Source organism: Triticum dicoccoides, chromosome 6B, assembly GCF_002162155.2.
Source record: "Triticum dicoccoides isolate Atlit2015 ecotype Zavitan chromosome 6B, WEW_v2.0, whole genome shotgun sequence".
Taxonomy (NCBI): Eukaryota; Viridiplantae; Streptophyta; class Magnoliopsida; order Poales; family Poaceae; genus Triticum; species Triticum dicoccoides.
This window is the reverse complement of record NC_041391.1, coordinates 129922496-129936736: the sequence shown is the minus strand read 5'-3', so window position 1 is coordinate 129936736 and position 14241 is coordinate 129922496. Positions and strand designations below refer to the sequence as shown.

Sequence of the window (14241 nt, the reverse complement as noted above, 5' to 3'; positions counted from 1 at the left end):
GGCGGGGCGCACGGGCCGGGCGGCGGCGGTGCGAGGGCCCGCGTGGGCCCGCGATGGGCTCCGCGGGCTGGCGGCGAAGGGACGACGGCGAGGCCACGTGGCCGGATCTGATTGGACGGGGGAGCGGGGTGGACACGTCCGGTCGCCGGGCGGACATGTCCGGCGGCGCGGAAGGGATGGATCTAGGGTTTCGGGGGGATTTGATCCGCGAATTTCGGCGGAGGGGGCTATTTATAGATTCTGGGAATTAGGAGAGTCCAAATGAGGAGCGGTTTTCGCCCACACGATCGTGATCGAACGACCGAGAGCATGGAGGGGGTTAGGATGGGTTTTGGGCCACTTTGGAGGGGTGTTGGGCTGCAAAGAGAAAGAGGGGTCTCGGGCTACGCGGTTAACCGTTGGAGTATCAAACAACCTCCAAATGGCACGAAACTTGACAGGCGGTCTATCGGTGCTATACCAAGGCCGCTTGGCAAACCTCGGGCCATTCCGAGAAAATTTAACACCCGCTCACGAAAACAACGTCTGAGAGGGAACGACGGGCGCACGAGAGAGGTCTGGACTCCGAACGGACAACGAAGAGAACCGGGAGAACCCGAACGGATGCAAGTTTTGAAAAACATGCAGATGAAATGCAGATGATGACATGGCAAAATGCAACACGCAAGCAAATGACATGGCAACGACGGCGAATAACTGACAGACACCTGGCGCATCGAAACTGGGGCGTTACAAACTCCTTACAAACCCAAAGCATGAGTTGAACATCGCATAAAGACCAACGGTGTCTGACATAACAAAAGGACGAAAGGCCTAAGGAGGTCTTGACACTATTACAAGACCAATAAGCAAGAGACCTCCTCAGGAGGGATCTGACACTGCTTCGTGGCAATGGCTTGGATGGTAGCCAGTGGAAGTTCAGGTGGGGGCGCAGCCAGTGGATCACGGAGTTCATATTCAAATTCAGCAGAGAGGTTTTTCTTGCAGTTGATCAGGTTCTTGGCTTTGGTAGCTGCAACCTTATCTTTGAAACCCACACTGAGACCAGCTAAACGGCGGATGCGGCGTAGCTCAAGGACATCCAAAGGAGCGTTGACCTTCTTGCGCTTGTTGACAGCAGGTGAGGCATTGATTGCAGAGCTCGTAACGGTAGGATCACCAAGGACTTGGGAGTTACTGGTGGGGAGCACATTCTCCAACTGAGCAAGTAAGACAGGGTACTCTGGCTCCACAATGTTGTTGTGCTCCACAACTTCAGAAAATTCAGTGATGATAGCAGAAGGAGCATGGCGTTGGACTTGCCCTATAGTTTATCAAATCCAACTAACTATATTCTAACTCTTTCAATATGGAACTATGTCAATTCATCAACTCATCATGTCATCATGCACACGCATGGAGAAAAACCCATCTTAAGATGCACTAAGCATGCAACTCATTTACAATAAATATTCTACAACTGTGCAAGTTCAATACAAAAAATTATATGTATTCAGTTTTAAATTTTCATAATGTTAATCCAAATACTAATGATTCATACTACCATATATCATTGAAATAATTTCAACCAATCTCCGGAGTAATGCACGGAGTACCATCTCTATTTTGAAGTAAATAGTCAAGCCATTATAAAAAAACACTAACGAAAACAAAATATAACACATCCAACCTTCACAGCTGATGCAAGTATTCAGCATTTCACACAGCCACATCTCAAGAACATAGTTTGCATATGTTTATACAGATCATCGCCCCCTCTGATGACATGACCAACATTAGATTAACCAAGTATTTCTCACCGCAAATAAAATCCTCAACAAACTGTGATTCCTTTCGGTTAAACTTAATTTGTTAACAAGGCCTGGTAAGAGAGCATTCGCGCAAGTCCACACTCCGTGTCAACTGAGCAAACTGAAAGACAAATCTCTTTCGGCCACTGCAATACTTTCTCATCGCTTGCGTCAACGACATGTGGGGCCTGGCCCCACCTTCTCAGTGACACTACCTTCTCAGTGACACTACCATGACGAGGGGTTACAAAATTTTCCAGTGGCGTGTAAGGCGATTTCCCAGTTGAGAAAGGCAGAGTATATATTGGGACCAAAATTGTACAGTCAGCACACGGCTGCGACTAGCTAGGACACCTTGTGCGAGATTTTTATGTAGTTCATGAGCCTTCTCAGAGCATTACCGCTGTCGATGGCTTCTCTTGCCCTGTCAAGCGCGGAGTTGATATCCTGAGCTCCGCTGCAGCCTAACAAGTGGTCAGCCATAGCTGCGTTAAGAACTATTCGGTCATAAGCAGGCCCTTTGTCTCCACCCAGCGCTGACAAACCCAGCTCCAAGTTTTTCAGTACCTGGTTCAGTTTGGCAACACAGTAAGTTAAAAATAATAACTATGCATAGAGAAAACACATGGCGTTAACAAGTTGAATGAGGTGTCCTCGATTGGAACGCGGTAGTAGAAATTTGAAATGGAGATAGCAGCGACCATAGCCAGGGAAAAAGGACTTACTGATTTATCAGTTCTTGGAGTTTCGGTGGACTTGAAACCAAGTTCCTGAGCATTCACAGCAACTCTGAAGCTTTCTCTAGAAATACCTGTAAGATACACGAGATAAGCTCAGACGGGAATCATATCATAACCAAGTTCTCGGGCATTCACAAATCAGAGCAGGCTGTCCTAATTGAAAATCTTAGTATTCTTTGTGCTTATCAATGGCATAAAGATGCATCTTCTTCTATATGAATGGGCTACCAAGTAACCAAGGTATAACACAAATCTCGAACATGAGAAAATTCAAGATATTCTTAACTTCAACAAGGAAATTCCCCTCCACCTAAGTGGTAGAATAAAAAATGCCCTGCCATCTCCAGTATACATGATAGTGACCACTGTGAATATATAAGTAATAAAAAGGGTGGCGGGTTTCATGTTTGTACCGTCAGTTTCGGAGAAGTTTGCGCTGCTTGGTGTCCGGAACCCTGAGCAGTGGTTCACTGGAATCCCTTTGGAAGCATGGGCCGATCTTTCTTTGGTTGTCAAAGAAAGTGCACCTTCCTCACCCTAAGTGGATACCATAAATTTGTCTTAGCAGGGGTAAAAAACAAAAAATTGAGAAATGAATGGTATTTAACGACCAGATGTGCATTCAGATAAGAAGAATAGAGGGAGAACTGTATTGGATCCAAAAATCCAGAGAAAATTCTATCCATGAGAAATGCCACTCAAAATGATATTGATGCAAACAGGCTAAGTTTTCCACAAGTGAGTTATTAAGAAAATCACATAAATAATACTCCTTCCGATCCATATTAATTTGTCTAAAGCAGCGACAATTAATATGGATCCGAGGGGGTAATAAATTTGGGTTAGGTAGGGCAAACAAATAACAGTAACATTAAGTTCAAACCCTCATGGCATGAGAGAAAGGAAAAAAAAGTACTTACCTTCACAACTAATCCAGCATGAACAGTTCTCCTTCTCATAAGCATAAGCAATGGATCTTCATAGCCCACATGATAAAATCCAGCAACCATTGACTCCCTTCCCCGTGCCTGGTGAAAAACAAATAAAGACATAAACCAGTAGCATTAAGTGAAGCAGCATTTGCAACTTTTACAACAGAACAGATATGTAGATGACCAAATAACAAAAAGACATTTCGATACTTCTCATCAGATACTCCTATAATCTCATAAAGTAGGTGATACCTATAAGATATGTCTAATACCTTCGATGACGTGGAATTGAATAATTAAAAATAAATAACTCCAGTCATCTTTACTTGCTGTATTCAAAACAATATTTTAACAATTTGTATGAAATATCATCCCAGGAAACACTTTGCAAACGTAAGTTTTTAAACTGGCAGTCAACTTACTATTAAAGGGAAACATTAGGTTGCACTACATATTTGTATAAATAGTTTATTGAAGGTCTGGCAGCTGTGAAATTGTGAGCAATATCTCTGCATAATAAGCACAAATTATTACTGTAAATATAGCATACCAATACATAGAGTTGAACAATTACTATATCATAGAATTGCTCTCATGCTATCAGTTCTTAACTTCTTACAATAACACACAATGGGAAGAGTTACTCACTCTCACAAATTGTTGAACTTTCTCAGAGGTAGCCAACGGTGGTCTTTTCTTAATATGCTCCCTGAGCCCGATAATTGAATATCTACAGTAGCACCAAGTAAGTAAACACCTTTGCATGCAAGTCGAGTATACCACTAACTTACCTGACCAAATGATTTGTTTTAATACAGGATTACAGGTCAAATCAGAGAGATGATTTCACATTGAAAGTATATAAGGTTCTTGCTATTTCTAATATGCAAAGCCAGTTTCCATCCAAAATGGAACATCTGCAGGAGTGTTCAATCACCGATGCCTTGAGACATTGGTACATAGCTACCAAGAAAATGTGGACTTACAATGGTGGGCAAGCTTCTTGGAGATTTAGATATGCAAAACCAGTATCCTTATCCTGAAAGCAACCAAACATTTCATGTGTCAGATGCAACCAGCAGTAAAATATAAAAGGTTGTCAGCAAAGTATGCAGAACTGCACACACACCTCCAATAGTGTTTTGGCCTGTGTAGGAGACAAGTGTGTGTTTGCACCCATGAATTTAAGCATCTGCCCTTCTGTTATGCCGCCCTGAAAACCTTGATTTTAAATAGTACACAGGATTTTCATATATTATATAACAGATAAGCCTGCCATCAAACCACAAGATTGATACTACTAAGAATACTCTTATGTACGATGACTACTGCAGCATATGCTTCACACTGACCTTAGGTGGCATCCATTCAACGCCATGAAGGAGACAAGCCTCACCATAGCAGGCTCTAACCGCCGCAACAAACAGAGTACTCCTAAAGAAGCGTGTATTCCCATCATAGGGCTCACCATAGTGTGTCAAGGAATTAACATCAGCAATTGGGGGAGGGCCTGATAAAAAAGTGGTGTTAATGAAATTGTTTTGTTTTTCTACACAGTTTAAGAAAAATAAGCCCACTTAGTGCTACCTAGTTCATCATCAAAGGCTAGACAATATCCTTTTAGCTCACGATCGGTTTCCCTATTCATCCGCTGTCCAATTAAAAATGCTGCTAGCAGTGCTTCACTAACTGATGGTGAACTTGCACCCATCGATCCAAATGGTAGAACATCCTTTAGTACACACTGAATTTCCTCATAACCTAAATGGCCACCAGCAAGCACTTCCCTCAAAGCACCAACGAGTCTCATCTCTGCAGTTCCTTGACCAATATACCGAGGTCCTGTTAAACCATTTGCTCCCATGATCGTTCCTTCAGGGTCTGCTATAAACTTCACCTCCGGAGGAAGAACATGCACAAGGCGTGGCCAGAATAGGCTCATGGCACGTCGCTCCCCCTCACTCCATTGGGTGGCCTCCGGAAAACAATTAGCTCTTATTGTCATGCCAGCAAAGAATGCACCCAGCTGTGCACTGGACACCGGCTCGTCCTTGAGTTCCCCCGTCGCTACACATGAGTTCAAACAGAAGATATAACATGAAATTTGATGGAAGGCGATGAAAATAAACAGATTCAGAAGCAGACCTATCAGTGCATTTCAAATAAACCTTACTAGCAAATTGTAAACAATAACAATTTGAGTAGATGCCATGATCTGACTTGAACTCTACAATGTGTCTAGGACAACAGAAAGCAGGCATCAGACTTGCAGCAAACTTCTAAATTCCAGTCACTCGCAAGTCGCAATCAATCACCATGGATGCCAATGAAAGCAGCACTTGTAAGAAAAATTAGCCAATTTACATTCTACAGGCAGCAGCACACATGAGTGACTTGTGAAGCTATCTCATCTACATGTGAAAATCAACCAACCATTCTCGCTAGCGGCCCAAAAGGTTGCCAGAAACGCAGAATCGAAGCTAGCGATCACCGAAAACAAAGCCTCCGAAGAGTGGGGGGAGGCTCACCGGAGCGAAGGATGGTGTCGAGGACGCGCATGGCCTGCTCCTCCCCGAGCGGCCGCGTCTGCTCGGGCCCCGTGCACACCCGCCCCTGCGCCTCCAGCACCGTGCCGTTGGGCCGGGGCAGCCCCGCCGGCCGGTAAGTCTCCGACAACGCCGGGTTCCGCCGCGCAGCCTCCTCAAGGACCGCCGTCCCCGCCTCCTCCATCCACGCCCCCGCCGCCGCAACGCCGGCGCGACGGCATCTCCCGTCGCGGGGCCAGGCCACCGCGCCGGGACGCCTCAGCGGCGCCGGGGAGACCCGACCGACCAGGCTCCCGCTCGTGGTCGCGCTAGGGAGCGGCCTGAGAAGTAGAGAGTTCATGGCGACGCTAGCCAGAGTCAACGCCGCCGAGGCGAGGAGGGAGACGACGACGAAGACGACACCACTTTAGCCGGAAGAACCGAGGAAGCACCCAGCTAGCGGGTTGGATCGAGCCCAATGCATATGTACGGTGGGCCGGGTTCCGGTCTACAAGGCCCGCGTTTCTGACATCTACTTCACCAACAACAAAAAACATGCCTTTTCTCAAAAAAAAATGCCTTTTCTCAACAAAAAAACATGCCTAAAAAAACCAAAAAAAAATCAAATAGTATTTGTTTTTCACTAAAAAGCTAAACCAAACATTGGAGGCTTCAGCGACATATCCTTCGTCTTTCGTCCCTCCCACCCCCGGTGATTAGGATCGAAGGTGGTGCCCTAGTAGCTGGATGCGGGGACGTGAGGCTCTCAACCTGCTTCTGGTGTTTTCTCGAGTGAAGCGGGCGGACGTTGGGCTCTCTCAGCCCCGAGATTCAGCTAGCAAGAAGGTGTCTTTTATTAGAGAGGTTACAGGCAGTGACGACTTCAACAACAAGGATGCAGATTCTCTCAGGGAAACATTTGATCTCGCCTCCGACTAGATCATGCATTTTCCACACTAGTGTGTTGTCCCCTTGTTGAAGGTGTTCATTCAAAAACTCGACTTCGAGAACGTAAATCCCAAGCTCAACATTTCGTTGTACCTATCGACGTTGATGCCCGTGTGATAATCCCTTCTTGAAGATTTTGTCTAGGATAAGTGTACTTTCATTGTCCGGTCACATGCCGACTGTGGCTTATGGTCCATGTGTTGGAGTTTAATGTCCGGCCCTCTCCCACAGATTGGTCTTTTGTTGCATTGGCTAGAGAATTCACTTCTACACCAAGCCTCCATGGGCAGCTGGTTTTGTGGAGATATTGCTTGAGACAGATGGCCTCAATTTCTTCTATATTTTTCTATAAACCGGTTGTTCCATTTCGACGCTTGGATTTTCTTAACATTGTTGAATAATTAATAATATATAGAGAAACGATTGGGCTCAACTGATGTATCCGTCACGCACGTCGACCGCTTCCCATGCCGTCCGATTAGATTTCGGCACGGAAGATATCGCTAAGCATAGTCCAGGTTTGCAACTCAGCCCTCATGATTTCCTTTAGATCACAACAAGGGGCCAATTGTAGACCGACCGAGCATGAGGGTGGGTTGCGGTAGCTAGATCCCGTAGCGGCAATGACCGACATAAATCCCCACGGCGACGCAACGAAGACATAATTCTCCACCGGCATGCGGTGGCGCCATGGCCAGGCGCGTTAGCCAACCGAGCTCGGGTAGTTTGAGAGATCTACATAGAGCGAGGGAGGTGAGATAGGAGGAGTGAGAGGAGAAGAAAAAGGAGCGGAGTACAAAGAAGGGCTTGACAGTGTGCACGTTGACCAATGCGATGGGCGGTGATGCCATGGGCAGGCGTGGCAGCGAGCCGAGCTTGGGCGGTTTTGGAGTGTAGAGGAGAGAGGGAGCCGAGAGAGGGGAAGGGAGAAGAGAAGAAGGAGGGGGCAAGGATAAGGGTGTGGCATCGTGCCTCTCCGACGAGCCCGCAACAGGCGATGCTCAGGAGAAGGTTAGGGATGAGGTAGGATGCTTTGCAACTTGGGTTGCTGCAATGGCAACAAGGCTCTTGATGCAATAGCGACGAACACATCCGCGAGCTACACATGCTTTATTTGAAAAAAAATCGGCAAAAGCCCTCTATTGCAAAAAAAAAAAACTGTAATATACTCCTATTTGGCACTGAAACTAACCAATTATTAAAGGAAACAACATCAACAGTATATATACAGTACAAATGTACAATAGTGTTACTCCAGCTAACAACAGTACAAAAACGAAGAATAAAATGTTTGAATGAGACGACTATGCATCTACTTGCACTACATGCTGATCCGGGTCGATGCGCCTTTTAACCTGAAGGAAGGACTCCAGCAGGAAAGGGCGATCAGACTCGATCAGGTTATCCACAAGCCTTCTCCCCTCCGGATTGCCTTCAAACCACTCGCCCACGAGTACCATGGAAATGAACACGAACCAGCTGCCGACGAAGAGGGCCAGGAACCCTCCGACGTCCACCGCGGTGCCCAGCATGGTCTTCGCAGCATGGGAGTCCTTGAAATCCAAGGAGCTCTGGAAGGCGAGGACGAGCGCCAAGGCGACGCAGCACAGCAGGCACATGTACACGCGCCGGCTGCACTCGGCGGGCTCCGCCTCTGCCACCGCCACGCTGCCGTCGTCGACGTGGGGATTCTCGATGTCAGCCATAGCTGTGTGATCGATCGGTCGACCCTGCGCGGTAACGCTTTCTCTCGCTGGTGATACGTACGTAGTACGTCATAGGACTTCCGTCCTTTTATATAAGCCGTACACGTGCGCCTTCTGGGGACGTAACCGAGCCGACCAGGAGTTCGTAAGTGTGGCAACAACCCTGCTTGTTTGTGAATAAGTTCGGTGCGTGGTTTCGTTCCCAGGAGGAAAAGGTGTTTGCTATTTACTCGTTCATAGTATTATCTCCGTTCTGATTTATTGGCCCCCTTCGTACTTGTGCCCAATTTTGATTTTAAATTTAACTAAAAAATATTATTGCATGTTATCAGAAATTATATCATTGCATTCGTATTTGAACATAGTTTCCTATGATTTTTGCTATCTCTCCCTAATAATAACGCACGGATTGACTTTGTCGGGTTCACCGTCACAATACGCTTTCTTCCTGTGAATTTACGCTTTCAGTTTTTTTCACCTACATATTATTTTCCACTTCCGAGGTGGTACTATTTTACCTGCGTATCTTTACATAATAATAAAGTAAATTGGGTTTCTTTCGTCCGTCATGGCATTTTTCAGAAAAGTCCTCTATTTCAGAGAATTCAACTCGCAGTCCTATTTAAAGTTAAAACGAATCGTTTTTCATATTTTACACAAAAGTCCTTGTGTTTTATTGAAATCAACCCGCAGTCCGGATTTAAGTCACACCCGAACCGTTATTTTACATTTTCTAAAACCCACCCTAATGTTTTAGATAATTCATCTGCGGATCATATTTAAGTCAAACAATGTTTTTTTAAATCATCCATATCTTTTAAACCGTAACTCCGATTTGAACATGTTATATATGAAATTTGATTAGAAAAATATGTAGAATATGAATATGAGATTATTTTCACCGGTTAAGTATTTTTGAATATTATTTTGGAATATATTTAAGTCAAATAAATGATTTTCTAAATTATCCGTATTTTTTTAAACCGTAACTTCGATTTTAACATATTATATATGAAATGTTATTAGAAAAATATGTGGAATCTAAATATGATGTTAATTTTACCTGTTAAATATTTTTAAAATATTATTTTGGGAGCAAACTTATAATTTATAGCGTAAGATCTGTTTTCCTTTCGTACCGGCGGTGACCCGGATTGCAAATAAACGCTCCACTGTAACAATATAGGAAAAAGAAAACATCGATAACTACACATGCATACCTCTAAAAAATGTCGCAAGGGAAAATAATAGATTTCTCATCGAGAGAGAGAGAGAGAAAGAGAGAGGGAGGAAGGGCGAGGGAGAGAGAGGGAGGAGAGAGGGAGAAAGAGACACCTTAGGATTAAACATATTCAAACACGTTTTTTTTGTGTGAACACCCAGGTCATCGCCGGCGAGGGTGAGAAGGAGGATAAGCGGCAACACAAATATGATGCCTCGCAAAAATAAAGGAGATGGACCTATTATGGTCTTGGGTGATGGTTGTTGGGTTAAGAGTGTGTGTTATGTTTTCTCTCCCGTTGCAACGTATGGGCTCTTTTGCTAGTTTATTCTATATTTGTACCTGCGTATCCACCGTCAAGTTGCGTTTATTACCTTGTCGCTCGTCCTAGCATCGTAGGTCAATGGGCCAGAATTTTAATTATGGGCCGCTGAAGCCTCCCCTCCCTTACGAAGGCAGAAAACAGAGTTTTTTTCATGCCAGTGCTAAAATTTCCATAGTCTAATTATTAGTCCCACCCTGCCACTTTATATAAAATCCTAGCAACTTATATACGTTCAACATTGTAAGAATCAACAAGCCAAGAAAAGGCCAATTGAAGATGCTGAAGCGAGCCCGAGAGGAAGGTCATGCATGAATTGAAAAAGCTAGCACTGGATGCCCAGCCTACAGAGAAATTTGAGCTTAATCTCTTAAAGAAGGAAAGAGAACCAACATCCTGCGCTCCATGGGCAGCCGCTGCACCTGCACGCACATCCACACGCCCACCGGCCATATCTGAGCCCGAAGCCCTGCAGCAACGCGCTGTCGAAACGGTGGGCTGGCCACGACCAAGCCGATCCGGAGCTCGGAGCCCCGGCGCTGATCCACGCGGCCCCGCCGAGGACGACCCTGAACAGGCCACCGCTGCGCGAGACCGACCGGCCTCCGCCACACGCGCGCGCAGGGCCCGGTAGCCAGCGCACATATGCAGCCGTGCCGTAACCGGCTGACGAACGAAGACAGCCTGGGAAAATTGGATCGCCAGGACGACCCTTGAATCAACAGCCAGGCTGAAGAGAGCACATGCTGCAGATGGGCAACGACCCCTTGAAGCAAAATCGGTGAAGAAGGCAGCTGCAGATGGGGCGCCATCGGGTTAAGAGAGAAGATAAGATGGGGGGCAATGAACACCAGAGGAGAAAGCCCTATTAAGGTTGCTTTATATTTTTGAGGGATGGTTGCTTCATTTTTTATGGAGATGATGGGAAGAGTGTGTGTGGATCGGCCTCTCCAAAGTCTTTGGCCAAGTTCAAATAGTGCAAAGCAAAACAAACAGAATATAATCTTGCAAACAAAACAACCAATATTTCTAGAAAAAATTAACATAGTAAAAACCAGTTCGCTTTCGAATATTAAGAAAAAAAATTGTATATAAACGACCCACTTCAATGCACCACTACCCTTTCTTCAAAATAAATTCGTTTGCAATCTTTTGAATATTCTAAAAAAATTGTATTAGTTATTAAACTCTCGAATAATATGCAACAATTCCACCGTCTCTATATCTTGCTAAAAACAATTACACAATTCCTCCCAGCCGATGATAGTACTAAGCTAAAGGAGACGTCATCAAAGACATCCCTACGACTTTCTCAACATTATACTACATGGTCTGGACACCAACAATCCTTTTTTTTAATTGCAAACACCGAGCGTGTGTGTGTTTATTTAAGATAAAGAGTGTTTTAAAATTCTTCTTGCTTTCAAATATGTTCACATTTTTTAAAAAATCCTCAAAATTCCAAAAAAAAGGTTCCACTTTTAAAAAAACCATTTATAATTGATCACAAAAATTAAAAAAAATTCTCTTTCAGAAAAACAGGTGTTCAAAAAAAATGTTCATCTTCAAAACATGTTTCAATTCTAATAAAACGATTAAAAAGTTCAATTTTTTAATTAATTTTGAATAAAGAAATATTTGTGTTTTTCCAAAAAGTAAAGTATAAACTGGTTACTAGACTATTCGATGCACCACTACGTTTCCATTAGATGAAGAATGTTAGGGTGACTTCTTTACGTCCACATTTTATACTTCGAAAAGCGATAAAGTATAAACTTATTACTGATTTTATCAAAATTGTATATAAGAAATGGCGTGTGTGATCACACGGAGCAGGTTTTATGATATTTTTCGCCCGTTGCGACGGATACCTCTATATCTATATCTATATCTATACCTACTAATAAAGCAAGGTGCGTTTCGTTAATTTTTTCATCCGTTCACCGCTGAAAAGATTTTATTTTCTATCCGAGATGGTACTACATTCTTATGTTTTTTAAGGTGAAACTAGGGATTTTATTCAACGTTCAAAACGGAAGGAATACAAATTATGTCTGGTAGGATCCCTAGCCACATGTGGCGACCCGCCGGGAGCGACGACGCTGCCTTAGCCAAAGCATGTGCCTCAAAGTTCGACTCCCTTCTCTCAAAACAAAAGCTAATCTTTACAAAATCATTCATCCTCTCATTGATCTCACTAAGCAGAAAAGCATAAGAGGCGTTGGCACCTCTCTTGATGTCTGTGACGACTTGCATGCAATCAGAGGCTATTATCGCATGTGAAACATTAAGATCCCTGGCCAGGACAAGAGCTTCATTACATGCATGGGCTTCAAGGCTTGGAGCATCAGCTAGTCCATCAAGAACAATTGCCGAAGCTCCCATATAATTTCCAAATCTATCCCTGCACACTGCAGCTGCCGCCCCTGTGGTTCCTCGGCGAGAGATCGCGCCGTCCACATTTATCTTCACACACCCTCGTCATCAGGTGGTAGCCATCTTGTTGGCCTATGTTGGATAGCAGGTCTCGGGCTAGTCGCACTTTCAGCATTTGCCATGCCAAGTTCTTCAAGATAGCGATTAACGAAACTGAAAGTTGATAATGGGCTTTGATACTCATTGTCATGAATCGCTCTCCGCCAAGCCCACCATATAGCCCACATCGTGACAAGGATCTTGGCTAGATCATGCTGATGTGTGCTCTCAAACAGCCAAAAAATGCACAGCCTCGCATCATCAGTTCTGTTAGATAACATGTGTTCGAGGATATCTTCATCACTCAAAGCCCAAACACATCTGGCCATACGACAATCAAACAAGGAATGCCGCCATGAGTCCACTTCTTCATTGCATATAGAACATGCCGGTGAAGTCGCCATCTTCCGCCTGTGGCGTACTGTCCCCGTTGGCAAAGACATGTGAGCCAACCTCCATACAAAAACTTTAACTTTTGATAGGATTTTAACTTTCCATATATGAGATCATGCTTTCTTCTCTGTCTCCTTGTTAGAATTGCTTGCTCGATGTTCCAGCCACTCCTCGCGTTGGTATTTGATACCTGAGATCATCCTGTACACAGACCGTAAAAAACCCCTCGCTTATCGTAGTGCCAAGCCCAAAAATCTTGTCGCACTCGGAAACTGAGTGGGATATTCATAATCACATCGACATCCGGCTTCACAAAGTGCTCCATGAGGCCTGTTCTACTCCACGTCCGTGAGGTTGGGTCAATAAGCTCCGAGACCGCTTGTGGGGGATCAGGGGAGATAGAGCACAAAGGTTTTAACACGTAGTCCCTCGGCAGCCAGTTGTCATGCCAAATATTCGTGTTCTCCCCCAAGCCGATCCTCTTTATTAGGCCCAAAGCAAGAACATCTCATCCTTCTAACAGCGATCGCCAGACCTGGGATGGATGAGCTCCCAAGGTCGCCTCAAGAATGGTTCCATCCGGGAAGTATCTCGCCTTCAATACCCTAGCACTTAGTGAATTTGGCTCTTGCAGGATCCTCCACACCTGGCGTGCTAGTAGTGCAAGATTAAAAAGCTCAATATCACGGAAACCCATTCCTCCCATATATTTAGGTTTGCACATTGTTTCCCAAGATACCCAAGCCGGCTTCCACTACCCTTGTTTGCTGCCCCACCAGAACTTCCTCAGGAGGCTATTTATATGCTCACAAAGACCCCGCGGTAGCTTGAAACACGCCATAGAATACGTTGGTATTGCTTGAGCCACAGATTTAATAAGGACTTCCTTCCCTCCCGTAGACAAACACTTCTCCATCCAACCCTGAACATGCTTCCAAATTCTGTCTTTAAGATATTTAAAACAGCCCTCTTTGGCTCTACCCACATCACTTGGTAAGCCCAGATATTTCTCAGACAACGCCTCATTATGGACATCCAGCACATTTTTCACTTCCAGCCGGGTTGCCTCAGAAACTCCCTTGCTGAAATAAATAGAAGATTTGTCCATATTTATTCGCTATCCTGAGGCATCGCAATAAATTTTCAGCAACTCGTTCACCTTAGCTGCACGCTCAGTCGTTGCTTCAA

The 14241-nt window shown here is 44.7% G+C and overlaps 1 protein-coding gene across 1 annotated transcript; it reads right to left on the bottom strand.

The window, feature by feature from the left end:
- Nucleotides 1-1647: 1647 nt before the first annotated feature.
- On the bottom strand, nucleotides 1648-6415 carry LOC119323267 (anthranilate phosphoribosyltransferase-like). Its single transcript, XM_037596869.1, has 10 exons — nucleotides 5991-6415; nucleotides 5050-5529; nucleotides 4815-4972; nucleotides 4592-4675; nucleotides 4449-4501; nucleotides 4111-4192; nucleotides 3451-3558; nucleotides 2944-3067; nucleotides 2516-2601; nucleotides 1648-2357 (listed from the first exon to the last, which is right to left on the bottom strand). Exons 1-10 carry the CDS (start codon nucleotides 6346-6348, stop codon nucleotides 2136-2138), a joined length of 1755 nt encoding a protein of 584 aa, XP_037452766.1. The 5' UTR covers nucleotides 6349-6415; the 3' UTR covers nucleotides 1648-2135.
- Between the last annotated feature and the right edge of the window lie 7826 nt (nucleotides 6416-14241).

Excerpts from the sequence above, each read along its gene's own strand:
- LOC119323267 (XM_037596869.1), bottom strand. The coding sequence starts at position 6,348 with ATGAACTCTCTACTTCTCAGGCCGCTCCCTAGCGCGACCACGAGCGGG. Across the intron at positions 4,193-4,448 it reads CAAGAAGCTTGCCCACCATT|ATATTCAATTATCGGGCTCA; the intron begins GTAAGTCCACAT and ends GTGCTACTGTAG. Across the intron at positions 2,358-2,515 it reads CTCCAAGAACTGATAAATCA|GTACTGAAAAACTTGGAGCT; the intron begins GTAAGTCCTTTT and ends AAACTGAACCAG.